Raw genomic sequence first — 26,718 nt, 5'->3', positions numbered from 1 at the left:
AGCGCAGTCCCCGCACAGGCCAGAGCAGTCCCCGCACAGGCCAGAGCAGTCCCCGCACAGGCCAGCGCAGTCCCCGCACAGGCCAGCGCAGTCCCGCACAAACCAGCGCAGTCCCCGCACAGGCCAGCGCAGTCCCCGCACAGGCCAACGCAGTCCCCGCACAGGCCAGCGCAGTCCCGCACAGGCCAGCGCAGTCCCCGCACAGGCCAGCGCAGTCCCCGCACAGGCCAGCGCAGTCCCCGCACAGGCCAGCGCAGTCCCCGCACAGGCCAGCGCAGTCCCCGCACAGGCCAGCGCAGTCCCCGCACAGGCCAGCGCAGTCCCCGCACAGGCCAGCGCAGTCCCCGCACAGGCCAGCGCAGTCCCCGCACAGGCCAGCGCAGTCCCCGCACAGGCCAGCGCAGTCCCCGCACAGGCCAGCGCAGTCCCCGCACAGGCCCGCACAGTCCCCGCACAGGCCCGCACAGTCCCCGCACAGTCCCCGCACAGGCCCGCACAGTCCCCGCACAGTCCCCGCACAGTCCCCGCACAGGCCAGCACAGTCCCCGCACAGGCCAGCACAGTCCCCGCACAGGCCAGCACAGTCCCCGCACAGGCCAGCACAGTCCCCGCACAGGCCAGCACAGTCCCCGCACAGGCCAGCACAGTCCCCGCACAGGCCAGCACAGTCCCCGCACAGGCCAGCACAGTCCCCGCACAGGCCAGCACAGTCCCCGCACAGGCCAGCACAGTCCCCGCACAGGCCAGCACAGTCCCCGCACAGGCCAGCACAGTCCCCGCACAGGCCAGCACAGTCCCCGCACAGGCCAGCACAGTCCCCGCACAGGCCAGCACAGTCCCCGCACAGGCCAGCACAGTCCCCGCACAGGCCAGCACAGTCCCCGCACAGGCCAGCACAGTCCCCGCACAGGCCAGCACAGTCTTCGCCCCAATCGCATTTCCCATAGTCTTACATTGGACTCGCTACTCGTTACGAGTACCTGAGTATTAGGAGGTACTCGAACGAGTACAGCGAGTCTGAATACTACACTACTCACTCATCCCTAGTTAACGGGTTTAAAAACGCATTGAAATAAATTGGAAAGGACATAATATTTGTAATAATTTGCAAATACAGTAAAAAAAAAAACCCAGGATGGGGCATCACGTTAATGTTCCAAGATGATTTCTAAAAATCAACTGTATATTCTGGACGTTTGGTTATAGTGAGTATCACTGCAAAGGGAAAAGAAATATATATATATATATATATATATATATATATATATATATATATAAAAACAAAAACTACCAACATGTGAGAAAATGGTTTTATGGCCAGAATTAAGTTTCTGATATGGCTCTAGGATCAGTGCGATGACCCCCTATTAAAGGGCCTTTGAAACAGAGGGGTCATCAATATCTGACTATCACCCCTTTGATAAGTTGTTTGCAGGTCTTGCAATTAAAACAGGACTGTATAGTGGACATTCTTGGGTTCTGAAGCTCAGCTCCCATTGGAGTGAATAGCAGCTGAGCTGCAGTACCTAAGAACAGCCACTGTGGGGCAGTGGTGTGCCGGCTCCATACACTATGTACATCCATTCACTTCAATGGGATTGGAGTAAAGCCACTGCGATGTGGCGCCCCCGATCCATACACTAGTTACTTCCGACCGCTGTGGGACCTGCAAAACAGCTGATCGAGTGTCGGACCCCCTCCCTTCTGATGACTTTTCAATATCCAAGTCCTGGATAATCCCTTTAAATACATCAACATGCTCTCAATTAGGCACCTATGGGCCGAAGCGGGTACCACCTTTAAGAAAGGGTTTTCATAAAACATAAGTCCAGTAACTTCCATAGTTGGTGGAAGTGTGACATAAATTATATTTACAAGGACGTACACAAGTCGCTGCTACTATAGTTGTGCAAGAGTTTGCTAAAGTTGGACCAATGGAGTTTTTGAAGCACAAGCCGGAGCGCAATATAAAGCCGACGAAGGGTCGGGGGTCCCTACCGGAGATATTAGTAGGGTCACGTCTGGGGCCTTGCAATAATTGATCCCCATATTCGGGGTCTTCAAACCTTTGCACCCCCCCCCCCCCCCCCGTCTCTAGTTTTCTGCGTTTTGTGCCATATTCGTCCGTTCATTTGCGCCTTTTAAAAGTCACTTTTTTACGTGTTCATTTTTTTTTCTTATTTGCCATAATGGGAGGGTTTTAGTCTTTCCAGATGTTTGCACCCAAATCATCACTTGCCGCATTTTGCTAATTTTTTTGCATTCATTTATTTGAATCCCAATCACTTTTTTGGATGAGGATTTTGCGCAAATTTTTTGCAACTAAAAAAAATGGCAAAAAAATATTTTTTTAAAAAATGACTAGGCGTAAAATTCAGGGAGAGAGGGCGAGATTTTAAAGAAATTGTCCCAAAAAAAAAACCAAACAAAAACGAATGACAAGACAAAAAAGACAAAAGAAACTTTAAAAAAAAAACAAAAAAAACAACAACTTGCAAATGATAAATCTGGAGCATAAATGTGGAAGGACGTCCACGGGAGGCCACGTTTTCGGTGCCACTACCTACAGGAATCCACGCACATGGTACATATACAATTCTGAGGCCTAGATGTCCATTAGTGGTCATGGTGAATGGTCGCACTCTTCTGGCCATTCTCAAGGTGCACGTTTCTTTAGCTCATGGATTATAGGTGCAATGGACGAGTGTCAAAAAAAACAAAAATCTGGGCTTCATGGTCATAACAAAATAAAAAATAAAATAATAAGTTCCTTGTATCATGTAAAATAGCTAAAGACAGAAGCTACAAAGTCCAGGAATGAATCCATTAAACATACGATGACGCTTCGGATCCGAGCCCCCCAACCATATTTTCAGCTATTTCACTGGAATAAAACTCTATTAAAGTCTTTCATTAAAATTCAAGTAGGTTCAGGGTCTGCAGTGATACCGTGACTTTATTCACACACAAAAAAAACCTGTTTCTTAAAGTGGCAATGCATAACAACTCCTTCACTGCCATGTGGGGGAGAGGGGGGGAGGTAGCCGGGCCATTGGCACAGAATGGGTTAAGCCGTCACCTACAAAGGTGCGACGGCCTGCAGCTCGTCCGGATGGATGTGGCAGTGAAGATCCGCTTTGCAGAGGCTGTACACAACGGATTTAGGGACGCTGGGCTCCTCCTCTCCTGGAAGGGAACAGAACGTGATTAAAACAGGCTTGAAAACAGATGGATAAGGTAAAGTTGAGCAAAACGATCTGCAGGACCCTGGGTCCAGTGGTAAATGTCGCCGGACCTACTAATCAGAAGAACTAGCCAGCAGGTGGGAGATGGTTGGCAGGGATCTGGTCTGGTCGTGATTGTTGGATCTACTTGCTCAGATCTAATAGTTGGGGAGATGTACTGTATCTTCATGTGTTCTGTATGTGGGGAGAAGAGTTACGGCGCAATTTACACTGCATGGTTATTGGGAAATATATTTGTTTCCCGCTAATCTTGCATCCGATAAACAAGAATGGTGCCCATTCGTCGAGTGAAATGATCTTTTGAGCTGTATAAGGCTAGCTTCACATTAGCGTTTACGGCCGCAGCGTTGGGCTGCGCATGGCCGTAGCTAAGCCCCGCCCCTGCCGCGCCTCCGCCGGTAGCTCCGCCTACGGATGCATGACGCTGCATGCGTCCCCTATCTTTAGCACTGGGGACAAAGGTCGTGTGCAGTATGCGTTTGGCGGCGCATGAGTCCTTTTGACGCTGAGCGCACCAAATTGCAACCTGTTGCATTTGGCGCTGGTCGGCGCAGCGTCAAAAGGACGCATGCGCCGCCAAACGCATACTGCGCACGGCGTGCATCCCCAGTGCTAAAGATAGGGGACGCAGGCAGCCTCATGCGTCCGTAGGCGGAGGGGCTTAGCACCGGCCGTAAACGCTAATGTGAAACTAGCCTAACAAAAAAAAAAAAAATTGTTCTTGGCAGCGCATCGTCCTGTGTAAACAGGATATGTGCTGCCGATAGCAATGGCAGTAAATCCGCAGTGAGCGCTCTATTAAAGCTTGTTGAGTGCGCATCTGAAGCACGCTGTGTAAACAGGTTATGAAACGACCGCCAATCAACAGATAAGTAGCGGAGGTTGTTTAATGGGTAAAGGTTCTCTTTGTGGCGAGCAACAAGTCAGCGTAAGGAGACTTATAGGCCATGACATGCTCCTCTGGAAATTTATATAGTATCTTCAGAGAGAAAAAGGACTGACTTTCTAGTGCCACCTACTGTATTAGGGGAAGTAATCCAAAACGCTAACATTGTTTAAAAAGGGACCTGCCACATGGCATAGTACTAAAAGGTAGTTTTCCTGTTTTGCGCCAATGAGGGGCAAAAACCCGAAACATACGCTTGCAAAAGGAGTTTCCGGTTTAACCTCTTAAAGGGCCTTGCTTACAGGTCTTGGGTTAACGGGTCGATATTGACTTTCAGGACTGCTACATCCAGTAGGTGATACTAGAGTTCCTGTTCGCTTTCTCTCTGAAGAGGCGATTTGTACAAATGTCCTGTATGGGGACAAAGAGGTAAAAAAGTCACGGATAGACTCCTCTGGTGGTGACTTATCTTCAGGGACAACAAAAGGTTCGAGTGTTATAATGTGCAATGTTTGATCCTTCTCTCCCCCAACAGTCAGGAGGTCCCAGTAAGCTGCTGATTTTGCCAATAGAAGCAACATCCAGCAAACAGTTCTCTTTCTGTAGTGGCTGCTAGAGAGGAACATCTATTCAGACAAATGGACATCCATGTAATAAAAAGGACAACTCCTGTCCACCACAATGAGAGCCACCGGGGCCAAGCATCTGCCAGTGCAAAGCAGCGCTCCGTTCTGTATCATGGAGGGGGTCTTAAGTGGTCCTCTAGAGCAGGGGTGGGCAATTAGTTTTCCCAAGGGGCCACATGAGAAACTGGCACTGCTGTGTAGGGCCGAACCAATCGGCTGAACTTAAAGGTGTGGTCCGAAACCAAAAGGTGAATTTCATATTAAATGTATATCTGTTCAGTGTAATCTACCATATTTTTCGGACTATAAGACGCACCGGACCATAAGACGCACCCCAAATTTTCAGAAGAAAAATAGGGAAAAAAATTAATGCGTCAAATGAGGGTCCGTCTTACAGTCCGAATTATTCAGCTTACCTGGGGGGTAGGGTGTGATATGGAGCGCTGGTGGAGTGGGGTCACAGGAGGTGGTCTGGCTCATCCCTAGCTGGTGCAGCAGGTTCGGTAGTGTGGGGGCTCTGCCATTTTGTGAAAGCCCCCACATATCCATCCTAGGCTGATGGGCGGCGATTTGGCAAATGATCGGTGGTGCAGGGGCTCCGCCGGCATTGGTGGAAATCCCAGAGCCCCCGCACATCCATCCCGGGCTGGTGCGGCACTTTTGCAGGTGATCAGTACTGCGGGGGCTCCACCGGCATTTTGTGAAAGGCCGGAGCCCCCGCACTCCCATTGTTGTAATGCTGAATTGAAAATGGCCGCGCATAGTGAGATCTCGGGAGACGAGATCTCACTCTGCGCATGCGCCGCCTCCGGCAGCCATTTTCCTGAAGCCGAATTCAGCATTCCATTGTTGTAAAGCTGAATTGAGCTTCAGGAAAATGGCCGCCGGAGGCGGCGCATGCGCAAAGTGAGATCTCAGGAGATGAGATCTCGTCTGCCGGGACGATATCTCGTCTCCCGAGATCTCACTATGCGCGGCCATTTTCAATTCAGCATTACAACAATGGAAGTGCGGGGGCTCCGGCATTTCAAAACACGCCGGCAGAGCCCCTGCACCGCCAGTCACCTGCAAAAGTGCCGCACCAGCCCGGGATGGATGTGCGGGGGCTCCGGGATTTCCACAAATGCCGGCAGAGCCCCCGCACCACCGATCATCTGCCAAATCGCCGCCCATCAGCCTCGGATGGTATCTCCTGGTAAGTGCATCTGGACCATAAGATGCACCCCCATTTTTCCCCAAAATTTTTTGGGAAAAAAGTGTGTCTTAGGGTCCAAAAAATATGGTAATCTTATTTCTAATATACTTCAATGAAAAATTTCCTAACGTACCCTCTATATTCTGACAGCCTGTCTTTTTTTTTTTTTTTTTTAACGTCCCATGACATTTTGTTTGAGATTCACCAGTGCATGCGGGGATACTCCATTGAGCAGTCATAAGGGGCAGAAGCTGCAGACACTGCCACAGCCTCTCTGCCCTCTCGGGAGGTAGGCGCCATCAGTGATGCCTGTTTTGGAGGCTCAGCTAGTCTTGCTCACCTTTTAATTCATCGTATTTAAATTCTGATGTATACTCAGTATGAGTTTTCTGTGCTATATCCCTCTGAATGCACAGTGACAGTGCGCTCCCTTGCTGGCACTTAGGAGAAGAGATGACCCGGCAGGGACCAGTCCAGTCTCTGAAACAGATGACGCTTCTTTTCATGGTGGGGAAAGCAGCTGTGGCGGTGACCGCAGCCTATGCCCCCTGATGATGTCCCGTGTGAGTACCTCAAAATGTACTGGGATTCCCAAACAAATGTCATTGGAAGTAAAAAAAAAAAAAAACACGCCACAAGCAGACCAGAAGTTAGAGTAGAGAGGGAAAGGTAGAAAATTTTTGCCTTCGACACTGTGGACCATTCCCTCCTGCTACAGATTCTCTCCTCTCTGGGCATCACAGACTTGGCCCTATCCTGGATCTCATCATACCTGACAGACCGAACATTTAGGGTGTGTGCACACGCTGCGGATTCTGCTGCAGAATTTTCCGTGCGGATTTTGCAAAATCCACAGGTCAGAAGACCTGTGGTTTATCTGCAGGTTAGCCTGCGGTTTTCCCCTGCGGTTTGACAACCCTACAATGGAGCAGAGTTAAGGGTATGTGCGTACAGAGTTTATTGGTGGTGCGGATTTTGTAGTAAAATCCGCAGTTTATCTGTGGATTTGCCCTGCGGTTTCACACCTCATAATGGATGAGGTGTGAAACCGCAGCGCTTCTGCACAAAAGAATTGACATGCTGTGTGTGGATTGTAAACCGCGGAAAGATCCGCAGCATGTGCACAGCGTTTTCCAGTTTACCTTTGAAAACAATGGTACTGTACAACGTACCTAAATCTGCTGTGGACCCGCAGCTGCAGAAAGGCTGCGGATCCACAGCAGAATCCGCACCGTGTGCACATACCCTAAAACCGCTTCGGATTCCGCACAAAGAAGTGACATACTGCGGTTTTGAAACCGCAGCAAATCCGTGCGGAAAATTCAGCACCGTGTGCACTGCGGTTTTTGTTTTCCATCGATTATAAAGGTACTGTACACCGCAGTAGAAACTGCTGCGTATCCGCAGCAGAATCTGCAGTGTGCACACACCCTTAGGGTCTCCTTCTCACACACCACCTCCTCACCTCGCCCCTTGTCTGTCGGTGTTCCTCAAGGCTCAGTCCTAGGACCCCTACTCTTCTCCATCTACACCTTTGGCCTGGGACAGCTCATAGAATCCCACGGTTTGCAGTATCATCTCTATGCCGATGACACGCAGATCTACCTATCTGGACCTGACCTCACCTCCTTACTGACCAAAATCCCACAATGTCTGTCCGCTATTTCAGCTTTCTTCTCTGCTCGCTTTCTCAAACTGAACATGGACAAAAACAGAATTCATCATCTTTCCCCCATCTCACTCTACCCCTCCACCAGACCAATTCATCTATGTCAATGGCTGCTCGCTTTCCCCAGTCCCACACGCTCGGTGCCTTGGGGTGATCCTCGACTCTGCGCTCTCTTTCAAACCACATATCCAAGCCCTCGCCTCCTCCTGCCGCCTCAAACTCAAAAATATTTCCCGGATCCGCGCATTCCTCAACCATGAAACCACAAAAACACTAGTGCATGCCCTTATCATCTCCCACCTCAACTTCTGCAATCTCCTACTCTCTGGCCTCCCCTCCTGCACTCTGGCACCGCTCCAGTCCATCCTACACTCTGCTGCCCGACTAATCCACCTTGTCTCCCAGCTATTCCCCAGCCTCCCCCCTATGCCAGGCCTTTCACTGGCTTCCTATTGCCCAGAGGCTCCAGTTCAAAATTCTAACCATGACATACAAAGCCATCCATAGTAACATAGTTTTGAAGGCTGAAGGAAGACCTTATGTCCATCTAGTTCAGCCTGTCTCCTCCATACATCTGTGACATGGTCTCTAGGTACCTACCCGCACGCAACCTTCGATCCTCTCAAGATCTCCTTCTCTACTCTCCCCTTAACTCTTCTTCCCACAACCGCATACAAGACTTCTCACGTGCTTCCCCCATACTCTGGAACTCTCTGCCGCAATACATCAGACTCTCACCATCAACGGAAACCTTCAAGAAGAACCTGAAGACCCACCTGTTCTGACAAGCCTACAGCCTGCAATGATCCTCAGTCTACTGATCCGCCGCACGACCTGCTCTACCCTCTCCTAGTGTATCCTCACCCATCCCTGTAGACTGTGAGCCCTCACGGGCAGGGTCCCCTCTCCTTCTCTACTTGTGTATCCCTTGTCTTGCACATGTTTATTGTACTCTACAGTCATGGCCAAAAGTTTAGAGAATGACACAAATATTATATTTTCACATGATCTGCTGCCCTCTGGTTTTTATGTGTGTTTGTCAGATGTTTTTATCACATACAGAAATATAATTGCAATCATATTATGAGTAGCAAAAGGTTATATTGACAGTTAGAATGAGTTAATGCAGCAAGTCAATATTTGCAGTGTTGACCCTTCTTCTTCAGGACCTCAGCAATTCTCCCTGGCATGCTCTCAATCAACTTCTGGATCAAATCCTGACTGATAGCAGTCCATTCTTGCAAAATCAATGCTTTTATTTTGTCTGAATTTGAAGGTTTTTGTTTGTCCACCCGTCTCTTGATGATTGACCACAAGTTCTCAATGGGATTAAGATCTGGGGAGTTTCCAGGCCATGGTCCCAAAATCTCTATGTTTTGTTCCCTGAGCCATTTAGTTATCACCTTTGCTTTATGGCAAGGTGCTCCATCATGTTGAAAAAGGCATTGTTGATCGCCAAACCGCTCTTGGACGGTTGGGAGAAGTTGCTCTTGGAGGACATTCTGGTACCATTCTTTATTCATGGCTGTGTTTTTAGGCAAGACTGAGAGAGAGCCCATTCCCTTGGCTGAGAAGCAACCCCACACATGAATGGTTTCAGGATGCTTGACAGTTGGCATGAGACAAGACTGGTGGTAGCGCTCACCTGGTCTTCTCCGAATAAGCCGTTATCCAGATGTCCCAAACAATCGAAAAGGGGATTCATCAGAGAAAATGACGTTACCCCAGTCCTCAGCAGTCCACTCCCTGTACCTCTTGCAGAATATCAGTCTGTCCATGATGTTTTTTTCTGGAGAGAAGTGGCTTCTTTGCTGCCCTCCTTGAGACCAGGCCTTGCTCCAAGAGTCTCTGCCTCACAGTGCGTGCAGATGCACTCACACCTGCCTGCTGCCATTCCTGAGCAAGCTCTGCACTGCTGGTAGCCCGATCCCACAGCTGAAACACTTTTAAGAGACGGTCCTGGCGCTTGCTGGTCTTTCTTGGGCACCCTGGAGCCTTTTTGGCAACAAGGGAACCTCTCTCCTTGAAGTTCTTGATGATGCGATAGGTTGTTGACTGAGGTGCAATCTTTCTAGCTACGATACTCTTCCCTGTTAGGCCATTTTTGTGCAGTGCAATGATGACTGCACGTGTTTCTTTAGAGATAACCATGGTTAACAGAAGAGAAACAATGATGCCAAGCACCAGCCTCCTTTTAAAGTGTCCAGTGGTGTCATTCTTACTTAGTCATGACAGATTGATCTCCAGCCCTGTCCTCATCAACACCCACACCTGTGTTAATGGAGCAATCACTGAAACGGTGTTAGCTGGTCCTTTTAAGGCAGGGCTGCAATGATGTTGAAATGTGTTTTGGGGGATAAAGTTAATTTTCTAGGCAAATATTGACTTTGCAAGTAATTGCTGTTAAGCTGATCACTCTTTATAACATTCTGGAGTATATGCAAATTGCCATTAGTAAAATTGAAGCAGTAGACTTTGTAAAAATTAATATTTGTGTCATTCTCTAAACTTTTGGCCATGACTGTATATTTCCCCTGTTCACATGTAATGCGCCATGGAATAAATGGCGCTACATAAATGTATAACAATAATAATAATTAGAAATGTGATTAGATTATTTAATTAAATTTAGTATGAAAGTCACCTTTGATTTTGGATCACCCTTTATTCTGCATAATATTAATTTTGTCACTTTATCAAAAGTAGTTGCTTATGTGATGAAGTTTACATGAGCGTATCAAAAAATCGTTATTTTCATCTAGAAAAAGACGATTTTCTATCTGTATTGTCATCTGTATGGCATTCATTTTTAGATATCAGAAGTGAATAAAATTTTAAAGAAGAATTAGGGTATGTGCACACACTGCAGATTCACCTGCGGGTTTTTTCCGGCGGAACCGCAGGTAAAACCGCAGGTAAAGTGACCTGCGGTTTTGCTGCGGTTTGGCCCTGCGGTTTCACACCTCTACTATGTTAAAGGTGTGAAACCGCAGCAGAATCCACAGAAACAATTGACATGCTGCGGAAAAAAACCCGCAGCTTTTCCGCAGGTAAAAAACCGCAGCGTGAGCACTGCGGTTTTGAAAACCCATAGGCTAACATGGTAAAGTACCATGTCTGCGGAACTGCTGCAGTTCTGCAGGGCCAAAACCGCAGCAGAACCGCAGCATGTGTACATGGCCTTAGTGTCCTGTGTTAGTAATGGAAATGTATTCGTAAAAATCGGATGCTCTATGGAGGATTCATATGGGATCCAATTTTTTTATTTTTGTACACCCTTAGACTTCAACAGGTGAGTCTGATCTGAAATACACAAGAGACCGATGGGGGCTGTGACATTTCTCACACAGACATTTTCAAGCTGTAATCTAAATAGCCCAATTCCATAACATTGCTCCCAGTGCTCTGCCTGAGGTCGGGTTTCTTTTTTTTTCCCATAGACAGCACTTAGACAAATATTACAGTTGTGTGAACATAGCCTGACAATACTTGTTGCAATGAAGCTTATCGTAACACGTAATAGCAGTTGATCAAGCGATAAATTGGGAACATTGGAAAAAAGTTTTGTCCCACCTCTACTCCACATGCAGAGATCCACAACACATATGGGCAGGAGCTGACAGGAGGGGGTGGGAATCCTTATTGCAGTCTATGGAGTGGATGTGATAAGCCACAGATCCACAGGGGGAGAACTATGGGGGACTTAACCCTTACCTGTCCTGCACTGGACATACAACAGTACAAGCTGGGAGCGAAGAGGGAGGTAAGGGTTAACTATCACATACAAAGGTGAGGACTCCAGCTCTCTGACTGAGTGTCAGCTGGCCACACAGGAACACTCAGGGGGCCGGAGGTGGCCTGTGGGCCTGAAGTTTGACCAGGCCTGCTCTAGAGTATGTTTATAGGTCCTAAAAGGGCATATGGACAGGGGTGATAGCACTTTAAGGCACAAGGGCATCATAATGAGGGACTACTGGCTATAAAGACACATTCATTCAATGGCCAATAAAGATCTCACCCTGTAATAACAAAAAAAACCTGTTTGCCAGTTGTCAAAAATTGGATCAGCGGATTTCAGAAAAAAAACCTATGAAATACCAGTGTCACCCAATTGATTCTCCCATTAAGTAACCAACGCTGAAAGCCACATGTAAAATGTCGGTCTGTTAAGATTTGACCACATACTGATTGAAAGGACCATGCCTTACCTAATCCAGAGGATGATGAGACACTTTCTGCAATAGACGACGTTTCCACCTGATCGGGTGATAATCCATCCATTAAAGGTAATGACAGCTCAGAAGATGGAACAGAAGAGTCATATATCCCAGAGTCTCGAGGCATGTCCGCCTGGTTCACCACCTTCACAGAGTGAAGAACCGGTTGGAGAACACAACACTCAACCGGTGATGTTTGCCCTTCCATGTCCTCCCCATTGTCACTGCTCGGGCTCGATAAGTGATTTTCCGCCGATATCACCACATCGACCTTTACCGGGAAGTCATGTTCTGTTCCTGGTTTCCCTGCGACGTCATTCAAGACTAAACCAGAGTCAAACTTTTCCATTACAGGTTCCTGATAGTGCAGGGTCGGAGAGTGTGCGGGAATATGTTCCTTCTCAAACCAGTTGGGTTCCTGATCAATATACTGGTGCATGTTACATATGGCGACGTACAGGGATCGGCCGGCTTTGCTTCGGAAATAATTGCGCTTGCTGATGTTGGTGGGGTAGTGCTCATGGTCCTGCAGGCTCAGCTCTTTGGAGTAGAGGTGGGAGTACAGCTGTGGAAGGTGGTCCATGAGTTTGTATTTCTTGGTCACGTCTAGAAGACACGGAATGTCTTTCTCACTGGAGTAATCAAAGTAAGCGGTGATGAATCTGCTCAGGTCGTCCGAGCTGTCCTGGGCCTTACTTAGCTTCTCGGCTATCATAGCCATGGCGCTCACAAAGATCTCCCCTTTTCCAGATTCACTCTTTTTCTTCTTCTTCTCGATAAAATACTTCATTCCCTTGGAGCAAACGACGACGATGTAATGAGAATCTTTCAGCTTTTGTTTCAGCCACTCTCGTTGTCCCTCTTTGCAAATTTTCAAGTTTTCCCACAAATCCAAAGAAACCTAGAGGAGAATAAGGGACATTAAATAAAGTGCAAGTGTGGAGGGCAAACAGAATAAAATCAAGTTCATTATTTTTATTTCCTTCCATAGCGAAGGAAAAAAACAAACACAAAATGATGATAACAGTGGGTTAATGATTAAAGGGTTACGCCTATCTTTACGGATGGATATTGTCAGACAGGACTTGTTAAAACAAGCACTTTTGTCATTTACTGCATGTTAAAATTTTCAGCCGTTCTTGAGATAAAGACTTTTTTTTTCTTTATTTACAAATCGTTGCCTAGGAGACCGACCACCGCTGTCTGTCAAGTATATCAGCAATGCACTGAAGCTGGCCAGGATTCGGACGTAACGGCATGCTGTAGCGATGCTGGTCAGCTTCAAAATTATATTTATCAACTCAATAGAAAAGAGCTTGTAAGAAGTGCATGCTTTACTGTCTAGCATTGGTGGTCGGTCTCCAAGCTGTAAATAAAGAAAAAAATGTGTTAATATCTCAGGAACGACTGAAAATTTTCACTAGCAGTAAATTGCAAAATGGTTTGTATTTATAAGTGCTATCCAATACCCAATTTACGAAGATGGTAATAAAGCTGGAGTCACAAATAGCGACTTACCAGCGATCCCGACAACGATATCAACGTGTCAGGATCGCTGGTAAGTCGCTATGTGATCGCTGGTGAGCAGTCAAACAGACAGCTTCACCAGCGATCAGCACAGCGATGCCGAGCGCCCGGCATCGCTGTGTTCGTTAGCGCTGATGCCATATCCCTGTAAAAAAATAGAATTAAAATAAAAAATAGTTATTCTCACCTTCCGACGTCCTGCGCAGCCATCCCGCCTCTCTCCACGCTCCGGTCCCAGTGATCCTTTGCGAGAATGACCGCGAGAATGTCACAGTCTCACAGCAGCGCGACGTCTCGCGGTCATTCGTGCAAAGGATCACTGGGACCGGGAGCGTGGAGAGAGGCGGGATGGCTGCGCGGGACGTCGGAAGGTGAGAATAACTATATTTTTAATTTTTTTTTACAGCTGATCGCTGGTCTCCCGCCTGTCACACACAGCGATGCGTGCTGGCCAGCGGGAGACCGGCGACGAAAAACATGGATTTTTGTGAGTACTCACCGTAAAATCCTTTTCTCCGAGACGCTCATTGGGGGACACAGAGACTGTGGGTGTGTGCTTCTGCCGTCTGGAAGCTGACACTAAGTATACAAAAAAAAGAGTTCGCTCCTCCTCCGCCGCATACACCCTCGCCCCCAGACCGGGCGTAACTCAGTTTAGTGCATAAGCAGTAGGAGAACGCGCCTTAAATTCAGGCAAGAAATTATACGTCTGGAAAAGGGACCACCCTGATCCTTACATAAGGATTTGTATAACTAAAAAATAAGCAAAAGCCAACTGGCTAGTAGGGTGGGTGCTGTGTCCCCCAATGAGCGTCTCGGAGAAAAGGATTTTACGGTGAGTACTCACAAAAATCCATGTTTCTCCTTCGACTCATTGGGGGACACAGAGACTGTGGGACGTTCTAAAGCAGTCCCTGGGCGGGATCTTAGCTCACCCAATCCATGCTATTTTGCGCCCCTGATTAGAGGTGCGCAACTGCTGCCTGGAGAATCTTTCTTCCCAGGCTTGCATCCGAGGATGCCTGGGTATGTACGTTATAATGTTTGACAAACGTATGCAAGCTGGACCAGGTAGCTGCTTTGCACACCTGTTCCGCTGAAGCTTGGTGCCGCAGTGCCCATGAGGCACCCACTGCTCGAGCCGAGTATGCCTTGATCCCTGCCGGAACCGGCGTGCCACTAATTTCATAAGATTCTTGGATCGTCAGGCGAACCCATCTGGCCAAAGTCGCTTTGGACGCAGCGAGCCCCTTCCGCCGCCCTTCTGGGATCACGAATAGAGAGTCTGTCCGGCGGAAAGGAGCTGTCCTTGTCACATACCTCCTAAGAGCTCTTACCAGATCCAAGGTGTGCAATGCCTTTTCTACCCTGTGCACCGGTGCCGGGCAAAACGAGGGTAAGACAATGTCTTCGTTGATATGGAATGCAGAGACAACCTTCGGCAAGAAGGGAGGAGCTGGCCTTAAAACTACCTTACGGGTTACGAAAGGGCCGAAAACGCCTCTGTGTCTGCCTGAATGCTGGCCAAGTCCTCTGCTGTGGGAGGAAACTACTCCTCCCCCCCGTGGCTTCTGAGATAAGCTTATCAAGCTTCTCACCGAACAACCGATTGCCCTGAAAAGGCAATGAGGTCAAGGATTTTTTGGAGATAGAATCCGCTTTCCACAATCTCAGCCATAATGCTCGCCTAACGGCGATCGCATTTGCTGCTGCCACAGCAGAACACTCGGCCGCGTCCAGAGAGGCGCTGACGAGAAAATCACTTGCCCCTGATATCTGATTTGTAACCTCCAAGACCTCCGCAGGCAGATCTCTGTCTTGGAGGGCATTATGCAGAGCGTCCGCCCATGAAACCATGGCCTTAGCCACCCAAGTAGCCGCAAAGGAGGGGGCCAGGGCCGACCCCGCTGCCTCATACACTGAGCGGGCAAGCCCCTCTATAAGGCGATCAGTTGGGTCCTTGATAGAAGAACCGCTGGGTATCGACAATAGCGATCTTGACGCCAAACGTGATACCGGTGGGTCCACTACTGGCGACTCCACCCATCCTTTATGGAGTTCAGGAGGAAACGGATACTTTGCTTGCAGCGCTTTTTGCATTGCAAAACGCTTATCCGGGTGTTCCCTATGTTTCTGGACTAGCTCCTCGAACTCCGGATGCGTGGCAAACCTTCTATGCGGTCGCCTGGTCTTCTTGAAGGAGACCTTGTGACCTGAGGCCGTGGACACATCGTCCTCGATCTCTAATGTCTGGTTGACTGCCTCAATGAGGCTGTCCACCGAGTCTTGGTATCCCAGGCTTTCTGGATTCCAGGCCTCCTCTCCCTCCTCCTCGCCCTCATCCTGCTCGCTTCCCGAGCTCGGCGACGGGGAACGAGATGCCCTAATACCCGCCGCCGAAGCCCCAGAGGGTCCGGCCGACGGGGAACGAGCTCTTTTGCTATGAGCTTGTCTGGTGCTGGAGCGGCCTCTAACGGTCGGAGGGTCCTGAGACGTGGACGAGCTGTCTTCCGCTGGCAGACCACCATCCTTGTCCCTGCCCGGGCCTCGAAGAGACTCAATTGCCCTTGTAAGGGACATCATAGAGTGTGATAAAGACACCGCCCATTCTGGGGGGTCCTGACTTCTGGGCTCTGCAACAATGGGGGGCTCCTGGGCTCGCTCCGACTCACAGGCTTCACAAAATTTATCCGGCTGCGCCTTAGGCAGCCTGACCCCACAGGAAACGCAAACAGCATATAGGAAAGAATGAACTTTCCCTTTGCCAGACATATTGCAGGGTAGGGTAGGAGGAGGAGGATAACCCCTTCCTTGACCACTAGTGCGGCACTCGAAACGGGGTTGCACTCACCCATCGGTAATGTCCACCTTGCGTCTCTTCCACGGGGCGTGCGGCGTTACTCGCCGGGGCACTTGCGGCGCACTCCGGGAGATAGGCGGCGGCTTCCGGCCGCACTTCGCGAGGAAATGAGGAGGGGGGCCGAGCTCCCCGGTAACTGTGCGCGCCCGCCGCTCTCCGCCCCCGGAAGTTAGTGGGCGGGACTTCCGGCTACCCTCGGAAGTCGGCGGGCGCGCGGAACTCCGGACCTCCCCATACAGCGGGGACCGCGGCCGCCGACGGGGCTTCTGGCCGCACTACACGTGCGGCGTTCGAGGGAGGAGGGCGGGAGCTCCCCGGTAACTGAGCGCGCCCGCCGCTCTCCGCCCCCGGAAGTTAGTGGGCGGGGCTTCCGGCTACCCCCGGAAGTCGGCCGGGCGGGCGGAATCTCGGGCCTCACCATACAGCGGGGGCCGCGGCCGCCGACGGGGCTCTGGCCACACTCCACGCCCATCAACAAGAGAGGTGAGCCGGGCCTCCCCCCTGTGGCTTCTGCGCCGTGGGCTTGTGGTGCTCTCAACCCCATCCCTGGGCCGGGAGGGGGAGGCTACTGCACCAGTCTTCGACGCTTCGCTCCCTTGGCTCACCTGCGCCTCCAGGACCACCCCTGGGCTCCTACCTAGGGGTGGTAGGGGCATTAATGCATTCCCACGTTGCAGGAGAGTAACAACGTGGAGGATCACTCACACGTGCTCGCCCGCTGGGGTTCATGGGGAACCGAATCCTCTTATCAGGATGCGTTGCCACCTCTTTAGAAAAATAACAAAGAAAAATGGTTGTCTGGGGAAAAGTCCCAGATGTGTCCCTCGGTGCGGGAGAGAAAACACGTGGAGGGCTACTCACACGTGGTCGCCCGTTGATGATTTGGGGAGATCGGACCCTCTCTATAGGATCCGTCGCCCCTATCTTATCTTCATAGAAAGAGACCAAAAAAAAAAAAAAAAAAAAATCTAGTCTGGAGCTCCAGACTGCGTGTGCCTCCATCAGACACTAAGCAAAAAACTGAGTTACGCCCGGTCTGGGGGCGAGGGTGTATGCGGCGGAGGAGGAGCTAACTCTTTTTTTGTATACTTAGTGTCAGCCTCCAGACGGCAGAAGCACACACCCACAGTCTCTGTGTCCCCCAATGAGTCGAAGGAGAAATATGTCCAAAGGTTTCTTGCAGCGATCCCGGCAAGGGGGCCGGTTGCTGATCGCTGTCACACACAGATCTCGCTGGTGAGATCGCTGTTGTGTCACAAAAGTTGTGACTCAGCAGCAATCTCGCTAGCAAGATTGCTATGTGTGACTCCCGCTTAACTCTTCAACAAGTAGCTACTGGGAGACACTAAAGCAGCAGGTAGCAGGAAAATGACCAACAGGGGGCGCTCTTATCACAGTTTTTACACTTGTATACAGTATCCAGACAAATCTATAAATATATTTTAATGATCCTAGCAAAGAGCAAAGAGATGAACGGCATACTAGGGTACACAAATCACCACATTACCAGACGGAGCTATTTATCTGAAGTATTGCGGCATATAATTCAGTCAAAAAATGGAGGTGCTTGCATGAAAAAACATGAATATTTCAATGTGAAGCGAAAAAAGAAGAAATATGCAGCACTCACCGATATAGCTGAAAAACTGTGCGTCTTTATTTCACATAAATTGCATCAATAGATGTGTGGACATGCAGGACGTTAGAGGAATGCTAGGGGAGGGAGGTGCCGGACAACGGTCGTTTCGCGAATACTCGCACCTGGATCCGTAGAAGCGAGTAATCACGAAACGGCCGTTGTCTGGCACCTCCCTCCCCTAGCATTCCTCTAACGTCCTGCATGTCCACACATCTATTGATGGAATTTATGTGAAATAAAGACGCACAGTTTTTCAGCTATATCGGTGAGTGCTGCATATTTCTTCTTTTTTTGCTTCACATTGAAATATATTTTAATCACAAATTATACACCGGGCCCCTATAGGCTTCATTGGAGTCCTTAAGTTACTCCGCTCCTCAGCCGCCGTGGTATAAACCTTCAGAAGCTTCGATACAAGCATATGTCAAACACAGGGTTCATAACAGAGCACAACATGGTGGCACTCCTAAACCTCCAACACACAACCCAGTATATAGTTCATTTTGATGTAACCATCTATATTTCTTAGTCTCAGTACGGGAGGTTCGGGCACTGAACCCCCATCAATCGCCCAAACCAGGGTGCACAAGGGCTCCGTTTTCTTCTGGAGAGATCGGGGTGCAGGCCGCAGACTTGAGTCTGCAGTAAGCTTTACACTTGGCGACTCACTTCACATCCGCAGAAATCCTGGAGAAAATAGGCGAAGCACTGGATGACGTTGACGTGCTTCTGACAGTCCTTGTTGGAGTAGCAGATGAAGACTTTAGGCCGTGGCCGAGGCCTTTCCACATGGAGGCCTCCAGCCAAAGTGGAGGACTCGGAGCTCTCCTCGTCGAGGTGCGAGTAGATGTTTTCTACAAGGTAAGAAGAGTGTCAGCGGCGGAACGGAGGCTACAAAAACAAGAGGAAAAGGCAGATCTGCTGTGACTGGATCCAGGATACAGTTTTGTGACTGACACGTTTAAAAGAAATAATAAAAATTCGTAAGAAGTAGGTGGTCTCTGGAAGATGACCTCGGCTCTTGTGGCACGTGTGTACGGTTAGGCGGTATTGTGACCTTGTCTTATTCATTAGCGAGCCCCCCCAAAAAAAACGTCCACAGAGGAGGCATCAGCAGCAGCTCTCACCTCCGCATGCTGGAGTGTTGCCGCAGAACCCTGACATTTCGGCACGTACCTTGCTGTTTCTTTCTGCACATGACGGTAAACAGCGTTGCAAAGGCAGAAATGATGACCAAAGGAACCGTGATGGCGATGGCACGAATTGGTCCGGCCCAGGGAGAATGCACTACAAACAGAGAGACGGACAGTGGTCAGACGCCATCCGCAGGGTCCCCAATGACCCACAAATCAAGAGGGGCTCGTGCTCGTCTGGTCACGTGCCATTACATTCCCAATATTTCCTCCCTGCACTCACACAACAGGAGTCAGCCCCCCCAAAGCAGTGCGAGCCTGCAGTAACCAAACATGAATGGCCAAGAGGCGCGGCAGACGACCTCCAGACGCGTCCCCGTCCCCAATATTACCACTATATCAACACTAATACTAATAATTACACTTCAGTTTCTAGGGCTTACATCCAGTCCCTGTACGTATTATACAGTATCCAGACACCTACCGGGTTTTAGAGAGTAGTGCACAGAGCGCCGCGTCGTGTTGGTGTCATCAAGAAGCTACAAAGAATAAAATAGGAAACAAAGGACGGTTTAAAAAGGTATTCCCATCTCCAAGATCCTATCCCTATAGGTAGTAGGTGTAATAATAATATTAGCACATACCTCCAATTAGAAACGTATAGCTTTTCTGATTGGCTACGCCTCTTTCCTCATGTGCAGGCATTGCAGGACCTTAGGTATCCATGGTTGCGACCACTGATATAGTGACAGTTAGCTAGTTGCTAGTGATCGTAACCATGGATACCTAAGGTCCTGCAGTGCCTGCATTATTATTACTACATCTTTAAGGCAAAACTAGACTTCTATATACAGAACAATACATGTCTTTTAAAGGGGAATGTAGGGTGAAAAAATTAAGTCATCACCAATGCAATGTCTATGCTAGAATGGAGCAGTAATGCCCATACTTGACTGCTGCTTCGTCTATTTCCTATGGCTCTGCAGAGCAGTGCGCTCAGTTTTTTTCAGCAGCCATATAGAGAAAGAGTGGAGGAGGGGGCGTACGACCTGCCATTTTGTAACCGGGATAAAAACTCCTTATTCTGACAATTGGTGCAGGTCCCAGTGGTCGGAGCCCCACCAACCAACAAGTTATCAACTATCCTGCAGATAGGTGATCACTTGTCTTCACTGGACAACCCCTTTAACTCTATTAATAAGACTAATCTTACAAAACCCTTGTTTACTTACAGTACACCCACATTTAGGAAAGTTTGTGTTTTCCCAACTTTTCTGCATTTTTAACTGCAGTATCGTAGCACCCTCTAGTGGGTGATTGCAGTAAGACGCAAGTATCGAGTTTCTAGGTTTTAGTCCTGATGAAGGGGTCCTGCGTTGACCTCGAAGCACGTTCTTAAATAAAGTGTCTAAGGGAAATATTTGTGGAATTTTATCACCAGCAGTGCATCCAGTCACACCTCACCTGGATATGTTCTTTCTCGAAGGCCTTTGGACTTGTCTTGCAACAGCTGATCTATGCGTTTGTTACGTTGCTTTGTTGCAGAACCACCAGGTGAGCAGATCCATGTTGGTCGATGTGTTGTTTTAACATTTAAAGCCCTATTGTGCGCTCTTCCTATTCCCAGTTTGCCTTATTAGTGTTTCTAGATCGTCATGGTATGGGCGAGAAGCAGCGTTGCATTTTGCACCAGGCATTTGCCACAAAATATTTGACATTTTTTCTATATGGAAAGTCTTCAATAGGGGATCTGTGCTAATCAGTATAACTAATCACACTGCCATATTATTTATACTCATACTAAACAATACTGGGGATATATGCTCCGTCACGTCCAGCAACAATACATCTGCACAAAACTGCACACATCTTGTCCCAGAAATGCTGTGGATTTGCTGCAGCCTCTGCATTACATAAAGTGACAGGCTGTGGATTAAAATTCTGCAACGCAGGTAAAAGTTATGCAGTTTGGGGAATGAGATTCGGGAAAAGTTCCTACACAACAACAACTATTGCAATACACAGGAGATTTTCCACCCAGAGAATCTGCAGCGTATATATACCCTGTGTGCGCATACGCCAAGACGGATCTAGTGATGCGCCAAGATGGCTTCATATTGTCTGTCTGCACATGTTCCCGGCACAAAAGTAACAGAAATAAAAAAAATGACATTACCTCAATGACATAATCCCCGGGCGACACGTTCTGCAGGAGACAGTTTGTGTAGTCGCTGTTTTGAACCTGGAAGAATCATTGACAATTGTGTAAGTCTGCGTTCACACCCATCGGTCATGCTGCAGCTTTTAGCCCAGTCTTTCTAATGGTTCCCTGCAAACTCACTTCATTTTGCAAAAAAACAGCTGTTTCACCTGCAAAACCGCACAGTCCTGCATATGAAACAGTTGCTCTCTCTCAAAATGAAGTGATTTTTTCCATCGTTTCTCTGCACAGACTGCAGCGGTAAAGGGCTTAACACTATGTGAACGCAGACTTACAATTAAAAATCATTAGCTTGTGTTCAATAAAGACACATTATGGATCCACTCCTGTCTGTGACTGGTACAGAGATCTCTCCATCAAATTATAATTTCCCCTGATGCGGTCAACCAAGGTTTACTTAGACGTTCTCCTTTCAGCTTTTGGATTGGCAGAATGTGGAAAAGATTCCTCAGGGGCGGGGGCGAGGAACGGGCAGGGGGTCGGCGGGGCGAGGAGGGGGTCGGCGGGGCGAGGAACGGGCAGGGGGTCGGCGGGGCGAGGAACGGGCAGGGGGTCGGCGGAGCGAGGAACGGGCAGGGGGTCGGCGGAGCGAGGAACGGGCAGGGGGTCGGCGGAGCGAGGAACGGGCAGGGGGTCGGCGGAGCGAGGAACGGGCAGGGGGTCGGCGGAGCGAGGAACGGGCAGGGGGTCGGCGGAACGAGGAACGGGCAGGGGGTTGGAACGAGGAAGCACCACAAACACTTCCCACTTTGTGCTTACAGCCATAAACATGGAGGAAAGAGCGCTTGGTATCTTCAACTTTCTAAATCTAAAACGTTGGTATGGCATGCTCGTTTCACAGGACCGCCCGTAGGCCGACCGGGGGGCAGAAAACCTCATATGCCGCTGACGCAGATTGGAAAGCGTCCTAGCAATGCCCTCGAGCATTTCACTGTGCAAATAGCGCCAAGATCCAACACACACAAGACAGTGATGATAACTCCGGCAGTAAGGAATCTCGGCAAGGAGCCCAGAACTTTTGCTGCACTTCATCCAACTTCCTTTCTGGCCGGTTAACTGTCTCACAACAAGGAGGAGGATGCAATACTAAAAACCAAGTGAGAAGAACTGCTGCAGCCCAAACAATCACAGAATAAAAAGAGAAAAAAAAAAAAAGGGAAATGTGGAAAAAGACAATGGATAGTGCCGCAATATAAGAAACCTACCTGTCGGCAGATCTTCTGTTTAAAGGATGCATCGTGTTTCATCCTGTAGTTTACGTAATAGGCGTTAAAACCGAAGTTATGGGGCGCGTGGTCGAAGGAGACCTGCATGTTAACGCCTTGCTGGGTGACATTCACGCTTTTTGGCTTCCAGTCTAGGGGACGAGAGAAGAGGAGTTAAAAGGTCTCCTAGATTACAAAAAGATGATTTTTATTAATGGGTTACAGACTCCTGAGATGACTTACATGGTCGGCAGGTTAAATTGTCCGGTTGCAGCAGACTCTCACACGCTGTAAAGAGAATGATGGTCAGTAATGGAGGAGATCAGCTCCTGCTATTACACATTGGCCCTGCGTTATATGGCAAACTAGTCCCTAGAAATTAGTTGTAAGATGCCATGAATCTGGCGAGGCTTCTAGCTGCAGAACACGGAGAGAGGTTGGCTGCAGTGTTCAATACTCCTGCATTAAAGCTTCATCCAGCCGTTCCTAGTATGTTCAGTGTATAAGTGTAAGAGTTAACTGCGGCGTTTCCTGTAAAGAGGTGCGAGGCTGCTGTGTCTGAAGTAACAGAATCCTCCCAGAGACCTGAAGTCTCCGTCTCACTTCTCCTAATCCTGCAAACAGTCGCAACGTTAAGTTTTCCAACTGCAAATACTAAAGTCTCGGTACTGGAGTCTGTCCCATTTTGTATTGTGAACACACGACATGTTTATAGAACTCTTCCACTTGCAGATTTTATGCTCATTTACATTCTTAAAATGTATTGGGATTCGGTCACTTTCCTTCTAAGGAGCCCATATACCTTATATAAAGGCTCTCTAGATTTCCCCATACACATACAGTGGGTTTGGAAAGTATTCAGACCCCTTTAAATTTTTCACTCTTTGTTACATTGCAGCCATTTGATGAATTTAAAAAAGTTCATTTTTTTCTCATTAATGTGCACTCTGCACCCCATCTTGACTGAAAAAAACAGAAATGCAGAAATTTTTGCAAATTTATTAAAAAATAAAAACTAAAATATCACCTGGTCATAAGTATTCAGACCCTTTGCTCAGTATTGAGTAGATGCACCTTTTGAGCTAGTACAGCCATGAGTCTTCTTGGGAATGATGAAACAAATTTTTCACCTCTGGATTTGGGGATCCTCTGCCATTCTTCCTTGCGGATCCTCTCCAATTCCATCAGGTTGAATGGTGAATGTTGGTGGACAGCCATTTTCAGGTCTCTCCAGAGATGATCAACTGGGTTTAGGTCAGGGCTCTGGCTGGGTCAGTCAAGAATGGTCACAGAGTTGTTCTGTAGCCACTCCTTTGTTATTTTAGCTGTGTGCTTAGGGTCATTGTCTTGTTGGAAGGTGAACCTTCGGCCAAGTCTGAGGTTCAGAGCACTCTGGAAGAGGTTTTCATCCAGGATATCTCTGTACTTGGCCACATTCATGTTTCCTTCAATTGCAACCAGTCGTCCTGTCCCTGTCGCTGAAAAGCACCCCCTTAGCATAATGCTGCCACCACCATGTTTCACTGTTGGGATTGTATTGGGCAGGTGATGAGCAGTGCCTGATTTTTTTTTCCACACATACCGCTTAGAATTATCACCAAAAAGTTCTATCTTCGCCACATAAGACCAGAGAATCTTATTTCTCATAGTACAGGAGTCCTTCATGTGTTTTTTTTTTTTTAGCAAACTCTATGCGGGCTTTCATATGTCTGGCACTGAGGAGAGGCTTCCGTTGGGCCACTCTGCCATAAAGGCCCGACTGGTGGAGGGCTGCAGTGACAGTTGACTTTGTGGAACATTTCTCCCATCTCCCTACTGCATCTGTGGAGCTCTGCCACAGTGATCTTGGGGTTCTTCTGTACCTCTCTCACCAAGGCTCTTTTCCCAGGATTGTTCAGTTTGGCTGGACGGCCAGGTCTAGGAAGACTTCTGGTGGTCCCATGCTTCTTCCATTTAAGGATTATGGAGGCCACTGTGCTCTTAGGAACCTTGAGTACTGCAGAAATTCTTTGTAACCTTGGCCAGATCTGTGTCGTGCCACAATTCTGTCTCTGAGCTCCTTGGCCAGTTCCTTTGATCTCATGATTCTCATTTGGTCTGACATGCACTGTGAGCTGTGAGGTCTTATATAGACAGGTGTGCGCCTTTACAAATCTAGTTCTATCAGTTTAATTAAACACAGCTGGACCGGAGTAGAGCCATCTCAAGGAGGATCACAAGGAAATGGACAACATGTGACTTAAATATGAGTGTCTGAGCAAAGGGTCTGAATACTTATGTCCATATGATATCAGTTTATCTTTACTAAATTTGCAAAATATCTACATTTCTGTTTTTTTTCAGTCAAGATGGGGTGCAGAGTGTACATTAATGAGAAAAAAAAAAAGAACTTTTTTGTATTTACCAAATGGCTACAATGAAACAGAGTGAAAAATTGAAAGGGGTCTGAATACTTTCCTTACACACTGTAGGCTACATATGGCGGCACATAGTATTGTATGAGCTTTAGTCCAATAGGGAAATCCTAGAAATAAAAGGATGGGAAGATCAGCTTTTTTTTTACGGATTCTTTCACTTGAATAGGCGAATTTGGTCCTTAAAAAAAACAAAAACAAAACTGAAAAATGAGCACAGGTACAAAACCAACATAGAAAGTCAGACGGACGGATGAATGGGACCTAAATGAGTGAATGTCAAGGGACCCAGTTCATGAAGGTGGGCTAAAAGAGAAACTGCCTGGGGACAAAAAAAAGCTTTCATTTTTCAGATGCAATAACCTGACAGGCAATAGAAGCACTTTTTCTCGTATTGAGCATTCTTGCTGGAGCACATAGGGTTTAATCTTGTGATCGTTTTGGTCCCTTCCCTCTCAACCCAACACATTGCAAACAAGAGATAGAGTTTGTGAACAATGCTGCCACCTGCTGTCAGAAAACTATATACATTATAGGCTTTAGAAAAAAAAAAAAAAAAAAAAAAAAAAAAAAGGTTAGGGATGGCTTGTACAGAAGTAGTAAAAAAAAAAAAAAAAAAAAAAAAAGGGTGGAAACAGCCTGGAAATAAATACATACTGTGTGTATATATATATATATATATATTTTTTTTTTTTATTTTTTTTTCCTCTTTCTGTCAAGATGGGGTGTAGAGTGTACATTAATGAGAACAGAAATGAACTTTTTTGAATTTACTAAATGGCCGCAAAGAAACAGAGTGAAAAATTTAAAGGGGTGTGAATGCTTTTTGCACCCACTGTACATCGCCCTGTGCACACGCTCAGTCATCAGAGCTGTGTTTTGAGTGGGGGTGTCACAACCCGGACCCCTACTGATCGGCCGCATGTTTAAGTATGTAAAACAGCTAAAAACTAAATGTAAATGGTAGGTTCCCGTTCTAATGAAGTACTTCTATAGGAAAGTCGAATTTCATGTGCATTTAGCATTCATTTTGTTGGCATGAATTACAGCCGACCGGCCAGTCCATGTATACCATCCTGCTTGTGGGCTGTGGGGTAGAGCTAATGGGCCACTGGGAAGGAGCAAAAACATTTCTAAAAAAAAAAAACCTCCATGAAAATACCGGTAGCTGCCCCCATACAATGCCATCACCTGTATTGTGTTTAATGGGGTTTTCTGGAACTTTAATTCTGATCACCCATCTTTAGAAGAGGTGACCATCAATATTGGATGGGGGGAGTATCGGACCTCTCGCACCCCCGCTCAGTGATCGGCCAATAGAAGACTCTGGAGGAGATCTGTCAGTAAGGAGGAAACTTACTGCGCGTTCTGAAGAAGAACGGATGGTAGTTACTCTCATTTTTGATGGAAGGAAAGGGGACAATTTTCACAAAATAATCGGTTTCAAACTTCAGGTTCATAAATGGCTGAGTCTCCATAACCTGTGCAGAAAAAAGGGGATTCAGACAAAAAAAAAAAAAAAATTAAAGGCTCATCATTATTAAGACCATAATATTCATTCCAGATAGAATATCATTAGAAGATGTTACATGGTCGTCCTATTTGCTTTTTACGTTGCACGTGGCGTCCGATCTGTGGACAGCATGGTATGGAGTAGGAGCTGAGCAGAACGATGTGTAGATTAGTTGGAATATATTCAGTACTTTACACATTAAAATCCTTGGTGTTTGTATACATAAGTCCAGTGGGCGGTTCTAGTGATTGACAGCCATCACTGCTGGCACAGTCACAGGATAGGACCGCCCACCGGACTCATGTATACAAACACCAGGGATTTCAATTAATAAAAAAACAAAAGTTTTACTGAAACTTTTCCCATAA

At 47.8% G+C, this 26,718-nt stretch overlaps 1 protein-coding gene across 2 annotated transcripts in view; it reads right to left on the bottom strand.

Annotated features, from left to right (window-relative positions):
• Positions 1–528: 528 nt before the first annotated feature.
• IL17RD (interleukin 17 receptor D) overlaps positions 529–26,718 on the bottom strand; it is an 85,753-nt gene continuing 59,563 nt past the window's right edge. For both annotated transcript variants that reach the window (XM_073574129.1, XM_073574131.1), the window contains exons 5-13: positions 26,198–26,318; positions 22,667–22,711; positions 22,424–22,575; positions 21,174–21,239; positions 19,482–19,536; positions 19,041–19,151; positions 18,534–18,718; positions 11,830–12,739; positions 529–3,186 (exon numbers count right to left, since the gene is read on the bottom strand). In XM_073574129.1, the coding sequence (XP_073430230.1) occupies positions 3,080–3,186; positions 11,830–12,739; positions 18,534–18,718; positions 19,041–19,151; positions 19,482–19,536; positions 21,174–21,239; positions 22,424–22,575; positions 22,667–22,711; positions 26,198–26,318 (1,752 nt within the window). In that variant the 3' untranslated portion in view covers positions 529–3,079. The remainder of the gene's footprint in view (positions 3,187–11,829; positions 12,740–18,533; positions 18,719–19,040; positions 19,152–19,481; positions 19,537–21,173; positions 21,240–22,423; positions 22,576–22,666; positions 22,712–26,197; positions 26,319–26,718) is intronic.

The sequence above is a fragment of the Dendrobates tinctorius genome, unplaced genomic scaffold, assembly GCF_039654945.1.
Source record: "Dendrobates tinctorius isolate UK_male_01 unplaced genomic scaffold, ASM3965494v1 ptg000038l, whole genome shotgun sequence".
Lineage (NCBI taxonomy): Eukaryota > Metazoa > Chordata > Amphibia > Anura > Dendrobatidae > Dendrobates > Dendrobates tinctorius.
Note: the sequence above shows the minus strand (reverse complement) of the source record. Positions and strands in the feature narration are given on the sequence as shown.